The sequence below is a fragment of the Hyla sarda genome, chromosome 5, assembly GCF_029499605.1.
Source record: "Hyla sarda isolate aHylSar1 chromosome 5, aHylSar1.hap1, whole genome shotgun sequence".
Classification (NCBI taxonomy): Eukaryota; Metazoa; Chordata; class Amphibia; order Anura; family Hylidae; genus Hyla; species Hyla sarda.
This window is the reverse complement of record NC_079193.1, coordinates 34,921,257-34,945,709: the sequence shown is the minus strand read 5'-3', so window position 1 is coordinate 34,945,709 and position 24,453 is coordinate 34,921,257. Positions and strand designations below refer to the sequence as shown.

The 24,453-nt window shown below is 45.5% G+C and overlaps 1 protein-coding gene across 14 annotated transcripts in view; it reads right to left on the bottom strand.

Annotated features, from left to right (window-relative positions):
• The window catches only part of MALRD1 (MAM and LDL receptor class A domain containing 1), a 551,665-nt gene that overhangs the window by 188,699 nt on the left and 338,513 nt on the right, over positions 1-24,453 (bottom strand). For all 14 annotated transcript variants that reach the window (XM_056519234.1, XM_056519235.1, XM_056519233.1 and 11 more), the window contains 4 exons: positions 22,277-22,524; positions 19,716-20,010; positions 17,633-17,881; positions 7,502-7,659 (listed from right to left, as the gene is read on the bottom strand). In XM_056519234.1, coding sequence (XP_056375209.1) covers positions 7,502-7,659; positions 17,633-17,881; positions 19,716-20,010; positions 22,277-22,524 — 950 coding nt within the window. The remainder of the gene's footprint in view (positions 1-7,501; positions 7,660-17,632; positions 17,882-19,715; positions 20,011-22,276; positions 22,525-24,453) is intronic.

The window sequence follows — 24,453 nt, the reverse complement described above, 5'->3', positions numbered from 1 at the left end:
TCTATCTATCTCATATGTCTATCTATCTATCTCATATCTATCTATCTCATATCTATCTATCTATCTATCTATATCATATCTATTTATCTCATATCTATCTATCTATCTCATCTATCTATCTCATATCTATCTATCTCATATCTATCTATCTCATATCTATCTATCTCATATCTATCTATCTCATATCTATCCATCTCATATTTATCTATCTATCGATCTATCTATTTAGTACAGCAAAGAAGAAGCCGCACTCCAACTGGAGTATGGGGAAGAGACTTTGGGTGCATTCAGGCTAAAGGTCCCGGTCCTAGGTCCTCAGGAAATACAGCAATTTGAAGAACACTGCCACACTCACGGGTTGTCGTGTAGAAAAACTGGATTTATTCCATGACAAACAGCTGCGAAAGGCTGTAATTGCACAGCCGAAACGTTGTTTGTTTGTCATCGAGTAAAGAGTGTGGGGGTGTTCTTCTTGCTATCTGTCTATCCATCTCATATCCAGTCCAGCAGGAACGCATGGGAACGGAGTTCCTGCACTTTTTCCACAGCAGGAACACTGTTCCCATTAGCAGGAATCCGGCAGGACCAGCCGTTGAGTGGAAATCTTGAGTTCATATCCTTTTTTTCCTGGACTTGCACCTGCTCATCTATCTATCTATCTATCTATCTCATATGTATCTATTTTTCTATCTATCTCATATCTATCTATCTGTCTCATATCTATCTATCTATCTATCTATCTATCTCATATCTATCTATCTCATATCTATCTATCTCATATCTATCTATCTCATATCTATCTATCTATCTACGAAACACAAAGGAAGAAGCAGCACAACTTGAAAGTTGCTCAGGTGCTGGGTGCAAGCCGGTATAGGCTCTGGTCAGGAGTCGTGAAGTAGATATCCAAAAAATAAGTAAATCCAGCAGCACACCAATGTAGTAAAAAACGGTTTGTGAGGTTTATTCACCCAAAGTCATGCGATGTTTCGGCCGTCCAATTACAGCCTTTCTCAAGCATGCTTGAGAAAGGCTGTAATTGGACTGCCGAAACGTCGCATGACTTTGGGTGAATAAACCTCACAAACCGTTTTTCACTACATTGGTGTGCTGCTGGATTTACTTATTTTTGGGATTTCTATCTATCTATCTATATCTCATATCTACTGTTACGCCGAGCGCTCCGGGTCCCCGCTCCTCCCCGGAGCGCTCGCTTCTCTCTCGCTACCGCAGCGCTCCGGGCAGCTCCACTGACCCGGTGCGCTGCGATACCGTCTCCAGCCGGGATGCGATTCGCGATGCGGGTAGCGCCCGCTCGCGATGCGCATCCCGGCTCCCGTACCTGACTCGCTCTCCGTCTGTCCTGTCCCGGCGCGCGCGGCCCCGCTCCCTAGGGCGCGCGCGCGCCGGGTCTCTGCGATTTAAAGGGCAACTGCGCCGCTGATTGGCGCAGTGGTTCCAATTAGTGTGTTCACCTGTGCACTCCCTATTTATACTTCACTTCCCCTTCACTCCCTCGCCGGATCTTGTTGCCATTGTGCCAGTGAAAGCGTTTCCTTGTGTGTTCCTAGCCTGTGTTCCAGACCTCCTGCCGTTGCCCCCGACTACGATCCTTGCTGCCTGCCCCGACCTTCTGCTACGTCCGGCCTTGCTTCTGTCTACTCCCTTGTACCGCGCCTATCTTCAGCAGTCAGAGAGGTTGAGCCGTTGCTAGTGGATACGACCTGGTCACTACCGCCGCAGCAAGACCATCCCGCTTTGCGGCGGGCTCTGGTGAAAACCAGTAGTGACTTAGAACCGATCCACTAGCACGGTCCACGCCAATCCCTCTCTGGCACAGAGGATCCACTACCTGCCAGCCGGCATCGTGACAGTAGATCCGGCCATGGATCCCGCTGAAGTTCCTCTGCCAGTTGTCGCCGACCTCACCACGGTGGTCGCCCAGCAGTCACAACAGATAGCGCAACAAGGCCAACAGCTGTCTCAACTGACCGTGATGCTACAGCAGCTACTACCACAGCTTCAGCAATCATCTCCTCCGCCAGCTCCTGCACCTCCTCCGCAGCGAGTGGCCGCTTCTGGTCTACGACTATCCTTGCCGGATAAATTTGATGGGGACTCTAAATTCTGCCGTGGCTTTCTTTCCCAATGTTCCCTGCACTTGGAGATGATGTCGGACCAGTTTCCTACTGAAAGGTCTAAGGTGGCTTTCGTAGTCAGCCTTCTGTCTGGAAAAGCTCTGTCATGGGCCACACCGCTCTGGGACCGCAATGACCCCGTCACTGCCTCTATACACTCCTTCTTCTCGGAAATTCGAAGTGTCTTTGAGGAACCTGCCCGAGCCTCTTCTGCTGAGACTGCCCTGTTGAACCTGGTCCAGGGTAATTCTTCCGTTGGCGAGTACGCCGTACAATTCCGTACTCTTGCTTCAGAATTATCCTGGAATAATGAGGCCCTCTGCGCGACCTTTAAAAAAGGCCTATCCAGCAACATTAAAGATGTTCTGGCCGCACGAGAAATCCCTGCTAACCTACATGAACTCATCCATCTTGCCACTCGCATTGACATGCGTTTTTCCGAAAGGCGTCAGGAGCTCCGCCAGGATATGGACTTTGTTCGCACAAGGCGTTTTTTCTCCCCGGCTCCTCTCTCCTCTGGTCCCCTGCAATCCGTTCCTGTGCCTCCCGCCGTGGAGGCTATGCAGGTCGACCGGTCTCGCCTGACACCTCAAGAGAGGACACGACGCCGCATGGAGAATCTCTGCCTGTACTGTGCCAGTACCGAACACTTCCTGAAGGATTGTCCTATCCGTCCCCCCCGCCTGGAAAGACGTACGCTGACTCCGCACAAAGGTGAGACAGTCCTTGATGTCTACTCTGCTTCTCCACGTCTTACTGTGCCTGTGCGGATATCTGCCTCTGCCTTCTCCTTCTCTACTATGGCCTTCTTGGATTCCGGATCTGCAGGAAATTTTATTTTGGCCTCTCTCGTCAACAGGTTCAACATCCCAGTGACCAGTCTCGCCAGACCCCTCTACATCAATTGTGTAAACAATGAAAGATTGGACTGTACCATACGTTTCCGCACGGAGCCCCTTCTAATGTGCATCGGACCTCATCACGAGAAGATTGAATTTTTGGTCCTCCCCAATTGCACTTCCGAAATCCTCCTTGGACTACCCTGGCTTCAACTCCATTCCCCAACCCTGGATTGGTCCACTGGGGAGATCAAGAGTTGGGGGCCCTCTTGTTTCAAGGACTGCCTAAAACCGGTTCCCAGTACCCCTTGCCGTGACTCTGTTGTTCCCCCTGTAACCGGTCTCCCTAAGGCCTATATGGACTTTGCGGATGTTTTTTGCAAAAAACAAGCTGAGACTCTACCTCCTCACAGGCCTTATGATTGTCCTATTGACCTCCTCCCGGGCACTACTCCACCCCGGGGCAGAATCTATCCTCTGTCCGCCCCAGAGACTCTTGCTATGTCGGAGTACATCCAGGAAAATTTAAAAAAAGGCTTTATCCGTAAATCCTCCTCTCCTGCCGGAGCCGGATTTTTCTTTGTGTCCAAAAAAGATGGCTCTCTACGTCCTTGCATTGACTACCGCGGTCTTAATAAAATCACGGTAAAGAACCGCTACCCCCTACCCCTCATCTCTGAACTCTTTGATCGCCTCCAAGGTGCCCACATCTTTACCAAACTGGACTTAAGAGGTGCTTATAATCTCATCCGCATCAGAGAGGGGGATGAATGGAAAACGGCATTTAACACTAGAGATGGACACTTTGAGTATCTGGTCATGCCCTTTGGCCTGTGCAACGCCTGCCGTCTTCCAAGACTTTGTTAATGAAATTTTTCGTGATCTCTTATACTCCTGTGTTGTTGTATATCTGGACGATATCCTGATTTTTTCTGCCAATCTAGAAGAACACCGCCAGCATGTCCGTATGGTTCTTCAGAGACTTCGTGACAATCAACTTTATGCCAAGATAGAGAAATGTCTGTTTGAATGCCAATCTCTTCCTTTCCTAGGATACTTGGTCTCTGGCCAGGGACTACAAATGGATCCAGACAAACTCTCTGCCGTCTTAGATTGGCCACGCCCCTCCGGACTCCGTGCTATCCAACGTTTTTTGGGGTTCGCCAATTATTACAGGCAATTTATTCCACATTTTTCTACCGTTGTGGCTCCTATCGTGGCTTTAACCAAAAAAAAATGCCAATCCCAAGTCTTGGCCTCCTCAAGCGGAAGACGCCTTTAAACGGCTCAAGTCTGCCTTTTCTTCGGCTCCCGTGCTCTCCAGACCTGACCCATCTAAACCCTTCCTATTGGAGGTTGATGCCTCCTCTGTAGGAGCTGGAGCGGTCCTTCTACAAAAAAATTCTTCCGGGCATGCTGTTACTTGTGGTTTTTTTTCTAGGACCTTCTCTCCGGCGGAGAGGAACTACTCCATCGGGGATCGAGAGCTTCTAGCCATTAAATTAGCACTTGAGGAATGGAGGCATCTGCTGGAGGGATCAAGATTTCCAGTTATTATTTACACCGATCACAAGAACCTCTCCTATCTCCAGTCTGCCCAACGGCTGAATCCTCGCCAGGCCAGGTGGTCTCTGTTCTTTGCCCGATTTAATTTTGAAATTCACTTTCGGCCTGCCGATAAGAACATTAGGGCCGATGCTCTCTCTCGTTCCTCGGATGCCTCGGAAGTTGAACTCTCTCCGCAACACATCATTCCTCCTGACTGCCTGATTTCCACTTCTCCAGCCTCCATCAGGCAAACTCCTCCAGGAAAGACCTTCGTCTCTCCACGCCAACGCCTCGGAATCCTCAAATGGGGTCACTCCTCCCATCTCGCAGGTCATGCAGGCATCAAGAAATCTGTGCAACTCATCTCTCGCTTCTATTGGTGGCCGACTCTGGAGACGGATGTCGTGGACTTTGTGCGAGCCTGCACTGTCTGTGCCCGGGATAAGACTCCTCGCCAGAAGCCCGCTGGTTTTCTTCATCCTCTGCCTGTCCCCGAACAGCCTTGGTCTCTGATTGGTATGGATTTTATTACAGACCTACCCCCATCCCGTGGCAACACTGTTGTTTGGGTGGTCGTTGATCGATTCTCCAAGATGGCACATTTCATCCCTCTTCCTGGTCTTCCTTCAGCGCCTCAGTTGGCTAAACAATTTTTTGTACACATTTTTCGTCTTCACGGGTTGCCCACACAGATAGTCTCGGATAGAGGCGTCCAATTCGTGTCAAAATTCTGGAGGGCTCTCTGTAAACAACTCAAGATTAAATTAAACTTTTCTTCTGCATATCATCCTCAATCCAATGGACAAGTAGAAAGAATTAACCAGGTCTTGGGTGATTATTTACGACATTTTGTTTCCTCCCGCCAGGATGATTGGGCAGATCTTCTACCATGGGCCGAATTCTCGTATAACTTTAGAGTCTCTGAATCTTCCTCCAAATCCCCATTTTTCGTGGTGTACGGCCGTCACCCTCTTCCCCCCCTCCCTACTCCCTTGCCCTCTGGTTTGCCCGCTGTAGATGAAGTGACTCGTGATCTTTCCACCATATGGAAAGAGACCCAAGATTCTCTTTTACAGGCTTCATCTCGCATGAAAAAGTTTGCCGATAAGAAAAGAAGAGCTCCCCCCATTTTTGCTCCCGGAGACAAGGTATGGCTCTCCGCTAAATATGTCCGCTTTCGTGTCCCCAGTTACAAACTGGGTCCACGCTATCTTGGTCCTTTCAAAGTCTTGTGCCAAATTAATCCTGTCTCTTACAAACTTCTTCTTCCTCCTTCTCTCCGTATTCCTAATGCCTTTCATGTCTCTCTTCTTAAACCACTCATCATCAACCGTTTCTGTCCCAAATTAGTTTCTCCCACTCCTGTCTCCGGTTCTTCTGACGTCTTCTCAGTGAAAGAGATACTGGCCTCCAAGACGGTCAGAGGAAAAAGGTTCTTTTTGGTGGATTGGGAGGGCTGTGGACCTGAAGAGAGATCCTGGGAACCTGAGGACAACATCCTAGACAAAAGTCTGCTCCTCAGGTTCTCAGGCTCTAAGAAGAGGGGGAGACCCAAGGGGGGGGGTACTGTTACGCCGAGCGCTCCGGGTCCCCGCTCCTCCCCGGAGCGCTCGCTTCTCTCTCGCTACCGCAGCGCTCCGGGCAGCTCCACTGACCCGGTGCGCTGCGATACCGTCTCCAGCCGGGATGCGATTCGCGATGCGGGTAGCGCCCGCTCGCGATGCGCATCCCGGCTCCCGTACCTGACTCGCTCTCCGTCTGTCCTGTCCCGGCGCGCGCGGCCCCGCTCCCTAGGGCGCGCGCGCGCCGGGTCTCTGCGATTTAAAGGGCCACTGCGCCGCTGATTGGCGCAGTGGTTCCAATTAGTGTGTTCACCTGTGCACTCCCTATTTATACTTCACTTCCCCTTCACTCCCTCGCCGGATCTTGTTGCCATTGTGCCAGTGAAAGCGTTTCCTTGTGTGTTCCTAGCCTGTGTTCCAGACCTCCTGCCGTTGCCCCCGACTACGATCCTTGCTGCCTGCCCCGACCTTCTGCTACGTTCGACCTTGCTTCTGTCTACTCCCTTGTACCGCGCCTATCTTCAGCAGTCAGAGAGGTTGAGCCGTTGCTAGTGGATACGACCTGGTCACTACCGCCGCAGCAAGACCATCCCGCTTTGCGGCGGGCTCTGGTGAAAACCAGTAGTGACTTAGAACCGATCCACTAGCACGGTCCACGCCAATCCCTCTCTGGCACAGAGGATCCACTACCTGCCAGCCGGCATCGTGACATCTACAGTATCTATCGATCTATCGCGTATCTATCTAATTTCTCTTTCTCTCTCTCTCTCTCTCTCTCTCTATTTCCAGTATGACATTAAATTGAGAACATAACGTGCATTTGTTACAAAGTGACTGTTTTTCACACAAAAATTCCAGTTCCGGTGCTGTCTAAGCCAAATCAAATTACCTACATCAAAGTATCCGAAGCAATGATCATCCACTGTAGTGCACCTATCTAAATCACAGCATGAAGACCCATTGGCCTGAACATAGCATGTACTGCCTGGAATACACAGACACCGAGGATAGAACAGAACTTACGGAATTGTGTCATATTTGTTTTGTCTGGTTTCAACGTTTCACTGACACCAATAAATATTCCGGGAAATGGCGCTGCTTTGGATAATGGCCTTAAGCATCTTCTTTTGTGCATTTTTAAATACCCAGCAGGCACCAGTCATAAGATAGATCAGCTTCCCATAACTATTGGTAGTGGGGCTAAATACACAGCTGGGTGTGTTACATATACTGTGTTTTCCAGAAAATCAAATATTTGGCCCCTGATAGCGAATAGAAGTCACGCTGTTGTATATGATCCCATGGTGTGAACATGGACGTAAATAAGGTGTAAGGCTCTAGACATTCTATGGTTGATAAGAAATTCAATGATGACAGTCAATTGTATATTAAAATAAAGAAATACATCTCTTACTTTTATAAGAACTCGTATTTGTCCAGTAGCTTTCGATGACATGAAGTACCAGAACGTCAGCATGCAATCCCTCCCCGACTCCTTCCACTTGGAGCTTCTCAGATGAGCTTTTTCACCACGTAAACCAACGTAAGATGTCTCCAGGTACAGAAAGTGACCTATTGTATGGATGACATGGAGCATTAGGAATGGTTACATGAAGCTTTAGGACTTGGAACATTTTCATTACAAGTAGAATATGCAGGGCCGGCTCTGCCTATAGGCCAAATAGGCAGCTGCCTAGAGCGGCCTCTTGATGGGGGGTGCCGCTCTACCTGCCACAAGGAAGTTAGACAACCAGCAACCAAACCACTCGCTCAGCCAGCATCATGAAAAGGAGGTTTGTTACTACCCCAGTTGTAAGCTAATTATATTAGGAGGGGGCTTGTTACTGTGTGTCACCCCAGAAGTAAGGTGGGCGCGTCAAAGGGCGGGCCAATGGGCGGAGTCAATAGGGAGACAATACAGTGATACCCCGACTTATGATGGCCCCGACATATGATCATTTCAACATATGATGGCCTCTCAGAGCCCATCGTATGTTGAAGGCAACCTCGACATATGATGCTGCTGTGTGTCGGGGCCATCGTACAAACAGCTATCTGACAGCGCTGACAACTTCAGCAACTGACAGATAGTTGTTTAATGTGCCCCGTGTGCCCCGTTCTGCCTCCTGTTACTCAAATGCTGCCCTGCTAACTCATGGAGGCTTCCACTGTGAGCTCTGTGTAAGCCCCGCCCCCCCCAGTGCAGCCATAGCCAATAGCCTGCAGCATCTTGCTGCAGGCATCCAATGAGCTGCTCCCCTTCCTTTCCTATATAGCTGTAGTCGGCAGGATGGTAATGGAGGACATTCTGTCCCCCCTGAAGGTATTTAAAGAACTGTACAGTACTGTATGTAATGTTACACATCACACACAATACATAGACACACTATACACCCCATACATCAATGTTTCCCTATCAGTGTGCCTCCAGCTGTTGCAAAACTATAACTCCCAGCATGCCCAGACAGTCAATGGCTGTACATGCATGCTGGGAGTTGTAGTTGTGCAACAGCTGGAGGCACCCTGGTTTGTTAAACACTCCCCATACAATCCACATACAATGGTCATCCCAGAACCAATTGGCAGTTTCCCATAGAGATATGTACTCAACATACAATGGTTCCGAGGCCCCAGAACCAATTACCATTTTTACATAGACATATGTACTCGACATATGATGGTTTCAACATATGATGGTTCTCCTGGAACCAATTAATATCATATGTTGAGGGACCACTGTATTAGCTTTTGCCTAAGGTGGCAAAAATCCTTGCACCAGCCCTGAGAATATCTAGGACTTCTTATGCTCTGTATAAGTGTATAGGCCAGTGGTCTCTAAACTGTAGACCTCTAGATTAGGGATCAACCGATATCAATTTTTTAGGGCCGATACCGATAATCTGTGGAGGCTAAGGTCGATAGCCGATAACTTATACCAATATTCCACCCCCCCCCCCCCCCCCCCCCGACACCGCCACAGATCATTGCCGTTGGCTGTCCGGGCATGCTGGGGGTTGTAGTTTTGCAACATCTGGAGTTTGGAGACCACTGGTAAAGGCCAATAGTTTAGGTCATTTTGGAGACTACTGGCCAATAGTCTACCTCTAGATGCTTCTATTGTCATATGGAATCTTACGGAGGATTTTTTCCTTTGGAATCCAACAGATAAAAAGGTATGGTCCATCAAATTCTAAATTTCAGTATTAAGTATTCTCCCTGAGATGTCCCTGAAATACTGCGCTGTACAGAGGCACCATATGGTGGCACATGGATTTCCAAGCACAGAGCCCTAGAGACTCATTGTGCAGCATTACACCCTCAACGGTATTTACTGCTACAAAGATCTTCATTACTTTATTCCACAAACTTTATCTCCAAAAGAACAGCTCAGGGCAGATGTTGGAAACGGAAGAAAGGAGCTTTTATCTTCATTACCTATGGAGCAAGCCATGATTTCCCCCCCCCCACTCTTTAATGCAAATAAAAGGCAAAAACTTTTTTATATATATCAACTGGCTCCAGAAAGTTAAACAGATTTGTAAATTACTTCTATTAAAAAATCTTAATCCTTCCAATAGTTATTAGCTTCTGAAGTTTTCTGTCTAACTGCTCAATGATGATGCCACGTCCCGGGAGCTGTGCATGATGGGAGAATATCCCCATAGGAGCTGGACAGCTCCCGGGACGTGAGTCATCATTGAGCAGTTAGACAGAAAACAACAACTCAACTTCAGAAGCTAATAACTATTGGAAGGATTAAGATTTTTTAATAGAAGTAATTTACAAATCTGTTTAACTTTCCAGAGCCAGTTGATCTATAAAAAAAAGTTTTTCCTGGAATACCCCTTTAAATTAGAGCAAGGGGGAACCAATTCTGTGGGCAATGTCATTTTTTCCAGTGGAAAAATTCAGCTCGGAAATTCCGTTGCCACAGAGTCCCACTGTTTTCAATGACATTCTGCTGCATCGTGAACAAAGGCTGAATTTTAAATTCCGCGACGTGTCAATTCATTCTGCGGAATACGCTCACAAACGCTTTGCCGTCTAAGGAGTCGGAGCATTTCCAAGCGTTCCTAGCACTTCTGCCGGTGCCCTTGGTCTGCAGAATGTCTTCCAGAATTTTTTTTAGGGGAACCCTCCAACTTGCAAGATAAACCACAAAACTGCAATAAAAAGTTGTGTGTGAAATTCCATGAGATTCTGCTGCACCGTTCACATTGACGAATTTCAGCGGTAGAAAATTGCACGGAAATTCAGAATTACAGAGCTGCCAAAAGAATGAACATGTTCGTTCTTTTGGCGGAATTCTTTCTGGACTGCATTTCTGTTGATGGAGATGGTGCATGGAATCTTTGCAGACAGAATCTCTGCCAGGAGATATCCAGCAGTGTGGAGAAGCCCTAAGTATATGTTCAAATGGCGGAATGTCCACCTTAAAAATTTTTGGGCACAACTGGACCGCTTGGAAATTGCCATAGACGACAATGCATTTCCGAGTGGATTACGGAAAGTCAATGTCAATTCTTTCTGCGGAGGTTGTAATCTCTTCGGCAGATGATTTTGCCACAGAAATTCCGATGGGTGCCATTAAAAAGATTGTGAGTTAGCTGCGGAATTTCGCAGTGTAAACATATCCTTAGGATGTTCAACCACATTCAGGTTTTTTTAAGCCACAGCCAAGCACAGATAAAAGGGGTAATGCAGGAAAAAACTTTTTTTTATATATATATATCAACTGGCTGCAGAAAGTTAAACAGATTTTTTAATTACTTCTATTAAAAAATCTTTCAATAATTATCAGCTGCTGAAGTTGAGTTGTGGTTTTCTGTCTGTTAACAGTGCTCTCTGCTGACTGTCTGGGGAACTGCACAGAGTAGAAGAGGTTTGCTATGGGGATTTGCTTCTAAACTGGGCGGTTCCCGAGACAGGTGTCCCCAGAGAGCACTTAGACAGAAAAGAACAACTTAACTTCAGCAGCTCATAAGTACTGAAAGGATTAAGATTTTTTTTAATAGAAGTAATTTGCAAATCTGTTTAACTTTTTAGAGCCGGTTGAAATATAAAAAAAAAAGTTTGGGATAAGTCTAATTTTTCTCAGTTTCTGATCCAATCCTGGTTTTGGTTTCAAAAACTGCACAAAGAAACCTGAGCCTGAGAACACCAGATTATTATACTTTTAAGGTTCTATTATGGACAATGAACAATTTCCTTGCATATTGGACTATCAATTGAAAGACAAAGAATTACACAATAACATTCAATAATTTATTTTTATTAATTCAAATTTTGCCATCTCTTCCTCTTCCTCCATTCCACCTCCTCTCCACCCTCCTTCTCCCTGAGAACCTGGAAGCCAACGGTATGGTCCACAATGGGACTGCCTCCTTACTGACAAAGAAATATATAGCCAGCTCACCGCTTGTAATGGATCTGTTCCTAAGCACTCTTCATTTATATCCGGAAGCCAGGAGAGAGCCGAGCCGTTGTTCTCAGTAACATATAGAAAAAGGAAAGGTTTCCAGCTCCCCGGAAAAAATCTTCAGAAAAAATGAAAAGTCCCAAATTTATTTAGTCATCTTAAAACCAAAAACGAAAAAAAAAAAAAACCCTGTGAGGATAAAACAACCCCTGCACCGTCGCGTTTCGGACTATCTGTCCTTAACCATGATTAAGGACAGATAGTCCGAAACGCGTCGGTGCAGAGGTTGTTTTATCCTCACAGGGTGTGTTTTCTTTTTGTTTTTAAGATGGACTAAATACATTTTGGACTTTTAATTTTTTCGGAAGATTTTTTCCGGGGAGAGGGAAACCTTTCCTTTTTCTGCCTCCTTACTGCCATCCCGAGCAGGAGACAAGAGCTTGGAAACATCCTTAAACACTTCAGGGGAGATTTATCAAAACCTGTGGAGAGGCAAAGTTGACCAGTTGCCCATAGAAACCAATCAGATCGCTTCTTTCAGAAGCGATCTGATTGGTTGCTATGGGGAACTGGTCAACTTTGCCTCTCCGCAGGTTTTGATAAATCTCCCCCTTCATGCCTACAAGTGATTTGATCAAGTGCCCCCTGACCGGGTTAAGAATGATAGGGTGCCTTTTCCTCAGTGCCTATCATTTGATAGACCACAGCAACCAATCAGATCGCTTCTTTTATTTTTTCAGAGGCCTTTTTAAAAATGAAAGAAACAATCTGATTGGTTGCTCTGGGCAACTGGTCAATTTTTCCTCTGCACAGATTTTGATAAATCTCCGCCACTGTCTATCCAATGATTAGCACTGAGAAAAAGTACCATATCATTCTTAACTAGTGATGAGCGTCATTGCCCATATTCGAATTCGCGATATTTCGCGAATATATAGATGAAGATTCGTCCTATATTCGCGAATTTCGCGTATTCATTATATTCGCACTTTCGCATATGTGAATATTTGCATCTTCGCGTATTCAAGGAAGAAAACAGTGAGGGGGTGGGCAACTTCACTATTGGTTGCTAGGTATGTTGTTGATAACCTCTGACAAGTGTGTTTGCATCATTCTAATTTGCCCACAAGTGAAAAGAAGGAATATGCAAATATTCACATATGCGGAAAAAATTGAATATTCGCTATTTCAAACATATAGCGAATATTTGCGATATTCACGATAAAAATTCGAATTTACGAATATTCACGCAACACTATTCTTAACCCTGTCAAAGGAACCTATATTTTAGAGATTGGTGTATATCTGCATCCAAAAAAAGGGGGAAGTAATTTAAAGGGGTAGTCCGGTGGAAAACGTAATTATTATAATTTTTTTCAAATCCACTGGTTCCAGAAAGTTAAACAGATTTGTAAATTACATTCTTTAAAAAAATATTAATCCTTCCAGTACTTATCAGCTGCTGTATGTTCCACAAGAAGTTGAATTCTTTGTCGTTGTTCTTTCCAGTCTGACCACAGTGCTCTATGCTGACACCTCTGTCCATGTCAGAAACTGTCCAGAGCAGGAGAGGTTTACTATTGGGATTTGCTTCTTCTCTGGACATATCCTGACATGGACAGAGGTGTCAGCAGAGAGCACTGTGGTCAGACTTAAAAGAACAACAACAAAGAATTCAATTTCCTGCAGAGAATACAACAGGTTTAAGATTTTTTAATAGAAGTAATTTACAAACCTGTTTAACCTTCTGGAACTTTCTGTTTTCCCCCGAAATATCCCTTTAAGGCCTATGCAACAGCTGTGCCTTGGCTAGTGTAACTTCTAAAGGTAAGTGCACATGATCGGGTCTACAATATCCCCACTGACCTTCTTTGGCTTTCTTTTCTGTGACTAGTGTGAAAGGTTTCGATTGGAAACTAGTGGGAAAATGTTTGCAATCCAATCATAGACAGAGGTGTTCTGTAGCTTTAGGGAGTACATAGGCAGGAGTCCTTCGCAGGTCCGGGGGTAATAGGTGGACCAAAAGTTCCTCTTCCAACACCAGTTTTAAAAGTAGTACATGGTAGTGGAGGTTCTTGTTTCAGGCCCATGAGCTGCATTGTTTGCAGATAGGGCAAATGTTTCAAGCACTATATTTAACACTATACCATTTTGTCTTACTCACCAGCTGACACATTGGTCTCAGGGGAGACATTCATTTTATAGCTCCATAAATATCAATTCATTGACAACCTCATGAATCTAAATCAGACCCTTTAAATATCACTCGGGCAGGACTTCAAAAGGTTCCTGAAATTCTTAATAAGTCAATAATATAAATCCCTCTTCTATGTGTAGGAGGTAGGTTGATTTTAATGGCAGCAGGTCCATACAAGGTTAATACATGGGAAACATTAACCTGATTCCACGTCTTCTACTCTCGAAGGGCATTTATTCCCAATTACCTTAATATGTAGAACACTCTATGAAAGGAATACATATCTTTATACCATTTATAATACGTGAACATTTTTGGACAATGACTCCATTGTGGATGTGTTGAGCCTACATGACATTCTCTGGTGTACCGTAGATGTCTGTGGGTTGTCACATTATTATAGTAATGGCAGCTATGAGTTTGATGATTTATGTGCTAGTTTCGCCCCAGAAACTGAAATGTAGCATTACTGAAATGCCATTTGCTTTTCTATTTTATATATGCCAAAAGATGGAAATGTTCAAAAATGCATTTCTATTCCTGAATAGACAGATATGAACTAGTGATTCTCCTGAAATTTGCTTAAAGGAGTACTCCACCCCTAGAAATCTTAAAGGATAGAGGATAAGATGTCTGATTGCAGAGGTACTGCCGCTGGGAACCCCCGCGATCTCAGCTGAGGCACCCCAGACATCCGATGATAAGATGTCTAGGGGTGGAGTACCCCTTTAAAGAGGACCTCTACAACAAATGTGGTCACTCTAAAACAACAAGTGGCAGTAACCTGTATAAAGCTATGGGGGGGGGGGGGGGGCTGATCACATACCGTTAAATTAGTGTCACGATTCGGCTTACAGGTTGTGGATCCACTGTGTCAGCGAGGGATTGGCGTGGACCGTGCCGGTGGACCGGTTCTAAGTGGCTACTGGTGTTCACCAGAGCCCGCCGCAAAGCGGGATGGTCTTGCTGCGGCGGTAGCAACCAGGTCGTATCCACTAGCAACGGCTCAACCTCGCTGACTGCTGAGAAGGCGTAGGACAGAAGGACTAGGCAGAGGCAAGGTCAGACGTAGCAGAAGGTCGGGGCAGGCGGCAAGGTTCGTAGTCAATATGGATAGCAGGAGATCAGGTAACACAGGCTTGGACAACACTAAACGCTTTCACTGGCACAAGGCAACAAGATCCGGCAAGGGAGTGCAGGGGAAGTGATGTGATATAGCCAGGGACCAGGTGGAAGCTAATCAGGCTAATTGGGCCAGGCACCAATCATTGGTGCACTGGCCCTTTAAGTCTCAGAGAGCTGGCACGCGCACGCCCTAGAGAGCGGAGCCACGCGCGCCAGCACATGACAGCCGGGGACCGGGACGGGTAAGTGACTTGGGATGCGATTCGCGAGCGGGCGCGTCCCGCTATACGAATCGCATCCCCGCCGGCAATGTCAGTGCAGCGCTCCCGGTCAGCGGGTCTGACCGGGGCGCTGCAGGGAGAGAGACGCCGGGAGTGAATGTAGGGTTTCCTCAAAGGCAGGCAGTACAGCAGGAGTGGGAATGGGGAGGGAGGGCAGAGGGTGAAGCTTGGCACGGGGCAGGGTGTCACCAGGACGGGGGCCATGAGGAGGCAAGGCACAGTCCAGATAAGCCTTGGGGGGACCAGGTGTAGGAGGAGGCACTGAGGCTTGCCTGATGGGACTGGGAGGGGGGGAGAGGCATTTCTTGTGGCAAGCAGAGTCCCAGTTCTTGATCTCCCCGGTGGTCCAGTAAAGGGTGGGAGAATGAAGCTGGCGCCATGGCAGACCGAAGAGGACTTCAGAGGTGCAGTTGGGAAGGACGAAAAATTCAATCATTTCGTGATGGGGTCCAATGCACATTAAGAGGGGTTTTGTGCAGTAACGCACGGTGCAATCCAATCTAACTCCGTTGACCGCGGAAATGTAGAGCGGCTTGACGAGACTGGTCACCGGGATGCAGAATTTATTCACCAAAGAATCCAGAATAAAATTCCCAGAGGCACCAGAGTCCAAGCAGGCCACGGCTGAGAGGGAGGAGTTGGCAGAAGGAGAAATCCGCACGGGCACCGTGAGACATGGAGAAGCAGACTTCGAACCAAGAGACGCCACACCCACGTGAGCTGGGTGCGTGCATGCATTTCCTAGACGTGGAGGACGAATAGGGCAATCCACCAAGAAATGTTCGGTACTGGCGCAGTACAGACAAAGATTTTTTTCCCTACGGCGAGTCCTCTCTTCCTGGGTCAGGCGAGACCGATCCACTTGCATAGCCTCCTCGGCGGGAGGCACAGGCGTAGATTGCAAAGGATACTGTGGGAGAGGTGCCCAGAGATCTAAGTCTTTTTCCTGGCGGAGCTCCTGGTGTCTCTCAGAAAAACGCATGTCAATGCGGGTGGCCAAATGGATACGTTCTTGCAGGTTGGCAGGAATCTCTCGTGCGGCCAGCACATCCTTGATATTACTGGATAGGCCTTTTTTAAAGGTCGCGCAGAGAGCCTCGTTATTCCAAGATAATTTGGAAGCGAGAGTACGAAATTGGATGGCGTACTCGCCTACTGAAGAATTACCCTGGACCAGGTTCAGCAGGGCAGTCTCGGCAGAAGAAGCTCGGGCTGGTTCCTCAAAGACACTACGGACTTCAGCGAAGAAGGACTGGACTGTGGCTGTGGCAGGATCATTGCAGTCCCAGAGCGTTGTGGCCCAAGACAAGGCCTTTCCTGAAAGAAGGCTCACTACGAACGCCACCTTAGACCGTTCTGTAGGAAACAAGTCCGACAATATCTCCATATGCAGGGAACATTGAGACAAAAATCCACGGCAGAGTCTAGAGTCCCCATCAAATTTGTCCGGCAGGGACAAGCGGAGGTTAGGAGCGGCCACTCGCTGCGGAGGAGATGGTTGCAGAGGCAGAAGTTGCTGTAACGTGGCGGTCAACTGCGACAGCTGCTGTCCTTGTTGGGCAATCTGCTGCGATTGCTGAGCGACCACCGTGGTAAGGTCAGCGAGACTTGGCAGCGGCACCTCAGCGGGATCCATGGCCGGATCTACTGTCACGATTCGGCTTATAGGTTGTGGATCCACTGTGTCAGCGAGGGATTGGCGTGGACCGTGCCAGTGGACCGGTTCTAAGTGGCTACTGGTGTTCACCAGAGCCCGCCGCAAAGCGGGATGGTCTTGCTGCGGCGGTAGCAACCAGGTCGTATCCACTAGCAACGGCTCAACCTCGCTGACTGCTGAGAAGGCGTAGGACAGAAGGACTAGGCAGAGGCAAGGTCAGACGTAGCAGAAGGTCGGGGCAGGCGGCAAGGTTCGTAGTCAATATGGATAGCAGGAGATCAGGTAACACAGGCTTGGACAACACTAAACGCTTTCACTGGCACAAGGCAACAAGATCCGGCAAGGGAGTGCAGGGGAAGTGATGTGATATAGCCAGGGAGCAGGTGGAAGCTAATCAGGCTAATTGGGCCAGGCACCAATCATTGGTGCACTGGCCCTTTAAGTCTCAGAGAGCTGGCGCGCGCGCGCCCTAGAGAGCGGAGCCGCGCGCGCCAGCACACGACAGCCGGGGACCGGGACGGGTAAGTGACTTGGGATGCGATTCGCGAGCGGGCGCGTCCCGCTATACGAATCGCATCCCCGCCGGCAATGTCAGTGCAGCGCTCCCGGTCAGCGGGTCTGACCGGGGCGCTGCAGGGAGAGAGACGCCGTGAGCGCTCCGGGGAGGAGCAGGGACCCGGAGCGCTCGGCGTAACAATTAGTTTAAACCATTCCTGAGCTATAGTACTCTGTTGTCCCCTATGAATATCAAGGCAATCCACCCCTAAAGTATATATATAGTACAGCCTAGCCTGCTCATTATGTTCCCCACCATTATTCCATTCACTCTACATTTTGCTATACATATGTCTAAATAACCATCTTACCATCTTTATTTCCAAGTGTGTGGTCCATGGGAGGTCTCAGAGACTGAGATGAATGCCCACCCATAATCCAGTCAAAATTATCAGCCATGGAGTTTTTCCACCCACACATGCCATTTTCAAAGGTGCATGATGTGCCGCATTGTATTTCATCTGTATTGTCCCCGCAGTCATCCACAAAGTCACACAACTTTTCTGGCCTGTAGCACTTTTTTTTATTTTGACATTCCAAAAATCCATTTTGGCAAGTATCTGGGTAAAAAAAAAACAATTTGGGGTTAGACACATTATATACTAAAATGTATACAACTAGTGATTTTGGACAAATAGACATCTCTTCCAGTTGGTGGAGAATAAAACTATACATCCATCTAAGGCCTCGTTCATACCATGAGTTGTGCTTCTGAGGAACGGATAAGTCTGGAAAATGTCGAAATGACATGCCGATGTGTCTGTGCTCGGACAGGCACGGGCCCCATTTATTTTAATAGCGTATTCAAATAGTGACTACGTTTGGGTCATTTCCCAAGCGTTTTGGCTCAGACCAAGATGCGGGGCTTGCAGTAATTTAGAAAGAAAAATATTTCCATTCAGGTTTTCACCCTCCTGGGCCAAAATTCCCAAACTAGGGAACCCTATCCAATTAAAATCATTGCTTTATTACTTCATATTTAAAAGTAGATCAAATAGTGAGCAAAAACAAATATAATGTGTGTTTAAAACAGCAGTGTATTGGTTCAGATTATAATGGAGTCACACTACTATTATTGCTTTCCCTAAATAGTTGGTATAATTGTTCCCGATTGGGGTGCATCTTAGTCACATCCAGGAATATTCCTATAGGTACCAACTATGAATAATGAGTGTTCTGAACCATTGGCTGCTCATGAAAACGCCAAGTGCAACCCCCCCCCCCCCCCCCGACGTTTCACCGGTCGTAACCAGCTTTATCAAGGGTAGAGGTGCGATACCCTTGACCTCTACCATTGATAAAGCTGGTTGTGGCCAGTGAAACGTCGGAGGGGTGTTGGCACATGGTGTTTTAACAAGTAGCCTATGGTTCAGAACACTCATTATTCATAGTTGGTACCTATAGGAATATTCCTGGATGTGACTTAGGTGCACCCCAATCAGGAGCAATTATACCAACTATTTAGGCAAAGAAATAATAGGAGAGTGACTCCATTATAATCTGAACCAATAGACTGTGGTTTGAAACACACATTATGGGGTTTATTTACTACGGTAAGAGTGGAGTGTAGATTTCTTTGTCGGTTTTGATTTCAGACTGGATTTTTCCAAAGGTATTTACTAAGGTTTCCCTACATTTTGCACTTTTCCCTACGTTTTGCTTTTATTACAACTGTTCTGATCTGTCGGGTTTTCCTCATCTCAAATCCACCACTTTTTCAGTGGAAACCATAGTAAATATGTTGGGATTTTTCAAAACTGTTGGGGCCACGCCCCTTTTGTCGGGAGCACTCCTACTTTATCCCGTGGCATGCCCCCTTTTCGGGTTTTTCTTGTAAAATGGAGTTTTTTTTGGGGGGGGTCGCAAATTGTGTCGCAAGGGACATGCAACACAATTTGGACGCAAAACCCGACAAAAAAAATTTGTGATCACGTTGGTAAATAAACCCCTATATATTTTGTTGCTCACTATTTGATATACTTTTAAATATGAACTAATAAAGCAATGATTTTAATTGGATAGGGTTCCCTAGTTTGTAAATTTTGTCCCAGGAGGGTGAAAACCTGAATGGGAATAGTGTTTTGATTTATAACCCTGGGAACCCTCATTGGGAGTGTTGGATTTATGCAGTAATTTTAGGCCCAAAACAAAACTCTGATACATTGGGAAAATAGACCAAATGTAGCTGACTAACTTGGGCCATTGACAAGAATGGAGCCCATGCCTGTCCAAGCACGGACACAATGGTATGTCATTTTGACATTTTCCCAACATATTTGTGCGTTAAAGGCACAAACGCGGTGTGAACCTAGCCTACTTCAAAACATGTAAGGTGAGGAACATAAACTTACAAGGGCTGTAGCTATCTGTTTAAAATGAAGACAAAAATCTTACCTTTCCCAGGTCTATGCTTTGGAGAACTTGGGGTAAATGCAGAGGATGGAATACACTCATTCGTGAGGACAATATCATCGAGCGCTATATCTCCTCTTTGGTCTTTGCCAACCTTTCCTTCAAAAGTGATGAAGAAATTGTGTCCCAGATCATGAAGCGGTATCTCTCTTCTCTGCCAGAAATTTCCCTGATCTCCAGTCAAGTTTAAGAGAAGGTTCTCCTGCCCACCTATTGTCACCTGAGATATGGTCAGAGAACCGATGCCCTCTCCATACATGTGGAAGTAAAAGATGATCTACGGGGAGAGAAGATAACCACATATTGTAAGGTTTATAATGCTCCAAATAGATAGAATCTTCATCAGAGGCCCACAATGTTTTTGGGTTGAAAATCACATTTAAGACTCATAGGGGGGTGCAAAATATTACTGAAAGATCACTTTTAAGTGTAGCAAAGAAGGTTGAGGATTAATGCTCTGAAAATCTGTATCAAAAATCCCTTGATGATTTTCCATAATCCCATTTACGCTATATTTTCCTGCAGATTTCATGAAACAGTGCAGAGGTATGAAGGGGCACTCCACTGGCCAGCATTCGAAAGTAAATGTTCCCAACACTGTTTTTGGGCTGCGTGGGTCAGCCACATCCCTCGTGACATCATGGCCATGCCCCCTCAATACAAGTCTATGGGAGGGGGTGTGATGACCATCCCGCCCCCTCCCATAGATTTGCATTGGGGGGGCGTGGGCGTGATGTCACGAGGGATGTGGCCAACCCCTGCAGCACGAAAACAGCCAAGATGTTGGCAAAACATTGAAGAGAAACTGACAGATACTGGGTTATAGTGCAGGTGAACTGCTTTAAAATGATGGGTCACTCTCTTAAATCCGTTTGGCAGTCTGAATTTGGATGTGCAGAGCGCTCAACTCCCCCTGCCAGCTCCCAAGTCCAAGTGATGTGAGAGTGAACAATTTGATTAATGAAACCAGGGCAGGCCATGGGTGGAATATAAATGAGAGCGCATTAGAAATAAAGGTATTTACCTACATAACTCTGGATTTAAGTGAGTGACCCATCATTTTAAAGCTGTTCACCCGCACTATAATCCAGTATACTGAGTTTAGGGTGGGTGAACTATCTGAGTTTTTCGTTAACCTTTCTAATATACTTCATTAAAAATGTATTTCCTTTTTATAGAAATCATGGCTTAATAAAAAAGACCACTAGGGGTCCCCATGCCATCCAGAACATAATCTTGTCCAGCTGCAGCATCATCTTTGTCTCAGCTTAAGCACAGGCTGAGACATATGGAGAGATTTATCAAAATCTTTGGAAAGGAAAAGTTGCCCAGTTGCCAATAGCAACCAATCAGATCGCTTTTTTCATTTTGCAGAGGCCTTGTTAAAAATGAAAGAAGCGAGCTGATTGGTTGCTATGGGCAACTGGGCAACTTTTCCTTTGCACAGGTTTTGATAAATCTCCCCCATAGTCCAGAAAGTGAGGGCAGAGCTAGCACTCCTCTGTGCTTATTCCTGTCCTATCAGACTGCAGCATGAAAACAGAGGAGGGGGTTTACAGAGCAGCCTGCATCTAGCAAAACCATTGCATGTGGGGAACCAATAAATCACAGATCTTTCCCTAAGAAACTGAATCTTCCGTTACTTGTGCTGTGGCCTTGGATTTCTTTTGGATGAAGAGACCCAGCACAGCACAGCAGACTCAGGGAGGAAGTGAACGTATAGTGAGTGAGGGTGAGCTCAGTGCTAGCCTCGGACATGCCCCTACCTGAGTAGAGGATGTCAGAAAAAGTGAGCAGCAGAACAGAGGGATTTGTGAGACACAGAAGCTAGATAAAAAAAATAGACATTTAAAGAATCTACATGACCTATAGAAGCATATTTTTTTCTTTTTGTGATATGACAGGTACACTTTAAATATTGTCTGCTGATTTCACCTTATGTCAGATTTTTTACTTTTTACCTCACTTACTTTATTCGGAATGCTGAATTTAACTAATATTTAGAGTAATTTACAGAGCAATTGACAGATCAAAATTTCTCTATACAATATTTTAATTCTGCTTTAGTTGTACTCCGGTGGAAAACAACTTTGTTAAAACCAACTGGTACCAGAAAGTTAAACATATTTGTTAATTACTTCTATTTAAAAATCATAAATCATTCCAGTACTTATCCGCTGCTGTATGCTCCAGAGGAAGTTCTTTTCTTTTTGAATTTCTTTTCTATCTGACCACAGTGCTCTCTGCTGACACCTCTGTCCATGTCTGGACCTGTCCAGAGCAGGAGCAAATCCCCATAGCAAACCTCTCCTGCTCCGGACAGTTCCCTACATGGACAGAGGTGTCAGCAGAGGGAACTGTGGTCAGACAGAAAATTCAAAAAGAAAATAATTTCCTCTGGAGCATACAGCAGCTGATAAGTACTGGAAAGGTTAATTACATATCTGTTTATCTTTCAGGCACAAGTTGATTTAGAAAAAAAAATGTTTTCCACCAGAGTTCCCCTTTTAAGTACATTACAATGACTCAGGGGTTAAACTTACCGTGCAGTTTCGGCTCCATTTGCTTATTACTGGCCCAGAAAGTTTAGCTCCCTGGCCTGGAAAATGTGGAAATGACCCTTCTATAAAAATATAAAACCCAGAGGGATTCTGCAGAGTGTGATCGGTCACTGGGCCGGTGCCAACAGTCGGGGTGCTCCCAGCTCGTACACTCCAGTCAAAATTATCGGTCTGACTCTGCTTCCAATCACAAAGATCGAATTCAAAATCACAACGTCCAAGATAAGAGTCTAGAGAGTATACAGAAATACAAACGTATCAGTGAAATTCACCGTCATTAACATAGAAGATAGATAAAATTACAATTGCTTTCTCATTAAAAGTCCATTGCCAGAAACAGTGCCGACGCGTTTCGGACCTACAGTCCTTATCAAACATGGCTTCAAAAAAGCAAGAAAATAGTGGATATTACAAAATGACACATATTTAAGCACAGCACATAAATCCACATACATATTATACAGGAGTGTCTTCCAACCAGGGTGCCTCCAGCTGTTGCAAAACTCCCAGCATGCCCGGACAGCCTTTGGCAGGCTGGGAGTTGTAGTTTTGCAACAGCTGGAGGCACCCTGGTTGGAAAACACTATTATACAGGAATATAGAGGATACCGTATTCCATTATAATATTGTGTTAACTGGAATATATACATTTTCTTTTATGAGAAATATATGGTATAATGAAATCATTCTCTTTATAGTCAATTTAATAGTTGAGATTGATAACAAATGGTGTTCCCAATTCAGAATATTTTGCTTCCAAATGACTAGATGGACTAGCACTGCTCTGTGCTCACTCCTATCCTATCAGACACCTGTCTGACAATAGAGAGAAAGGGGTTAGAGAGCAGTTTGCAATGATTGGATGAAGAGACCCAGCTCAGCACAGCAGACTCAGGGAGGAAGGGAATGCATGGTGAGTGAGGGTGGGCTCAGTGCTTGCCTTGGACACGCCCCTTCCTGAGCAGTGGATGTCAGAATGAGTGAGCGACAGAACAGAGGGATTTGTGAGCCAAATACGGACGCTAGACACATAAAAAAACACATGTACATCATCTGCATGACCTAGTGAGGGACATATAAAAGCATTATTCTTTTATGTTATATGACAAGCACGCTTTAAGTAAAAGTTACTTGTTCTACTGCAACACCCTATGAGTCCAGGTGTCTCGGTTGCTACTGCACACATAATACAATGGACCTTTCACCTGTCAGTGGCCAGGACATCTTCACCAGGGAAGTGTCCCAAGGAATAATACGGGAGATTTATCAAAACCTGTGTAAAGGAAATGTTAACTAGTTGCCCATAGCAACCAATCAAATCACTTCTTTAATTTTTAAAGAGGCCTGTTAAAAATAAAAGAAGCAATGCGATTGGTTGCTATGGGCAACTAGTCAACATTTCCTTTACACAGGTTTTGATAAATTCCCCCCATTGACTTTACACCAACACTGAGGTTTACCGCATCACTCTAGCCAACTGCAACTTTCCCATTCTGGGACGAGTGGAACTACAAGTTCCAGTGAGCCCTGTTTTGCAAACATGTTACTGCAAGGTTTGGCTATGGGGCCAGTTGGGTTGGAATTGGGATTGTAAATGTTTACTGTTTTTTCCATTTTGTTTATTTATTTATTGATTTAGTTTGTTTATTTTATTTTATTTATTGATTTATTTTGTTTATTTATTTTGATTTATTATGTATTTTATTTATTTATTTATTTTGTTTATCTTATTTATTTATTTTGATTTATTTTGTATATTTTATTTATTTATTTTTATTTTACTATGCTTTATTTTTTTACTAGTTTTTGAAAAATTTTTCACATTTCATGTTCACATTTCATGTTCATGTTCCCCAAACGTTATATTGCTCAAAGACATTGAAAATACATTTATTTTTATGTAGTACTGTTTTCCCCTGTAACAAGAGGATCCATAGGAGCTCCAGTTACGGAGAGATCCGGCCCCCTGTAGGAGCATTAGTCACAAACAAAGCCGAAACGATTTGCTAAAGCCTAACATCGTTGCTGCCTCTATTCATTACACAATGTTCATCATCTCCCATAGGACGTTCTCTTCCCTAGAGGCATTACATAAAGTACAGGACCTCACAGGACCACTGTACAGTGCCGTCTATGGGTCAATGATATAAAATTCAAGT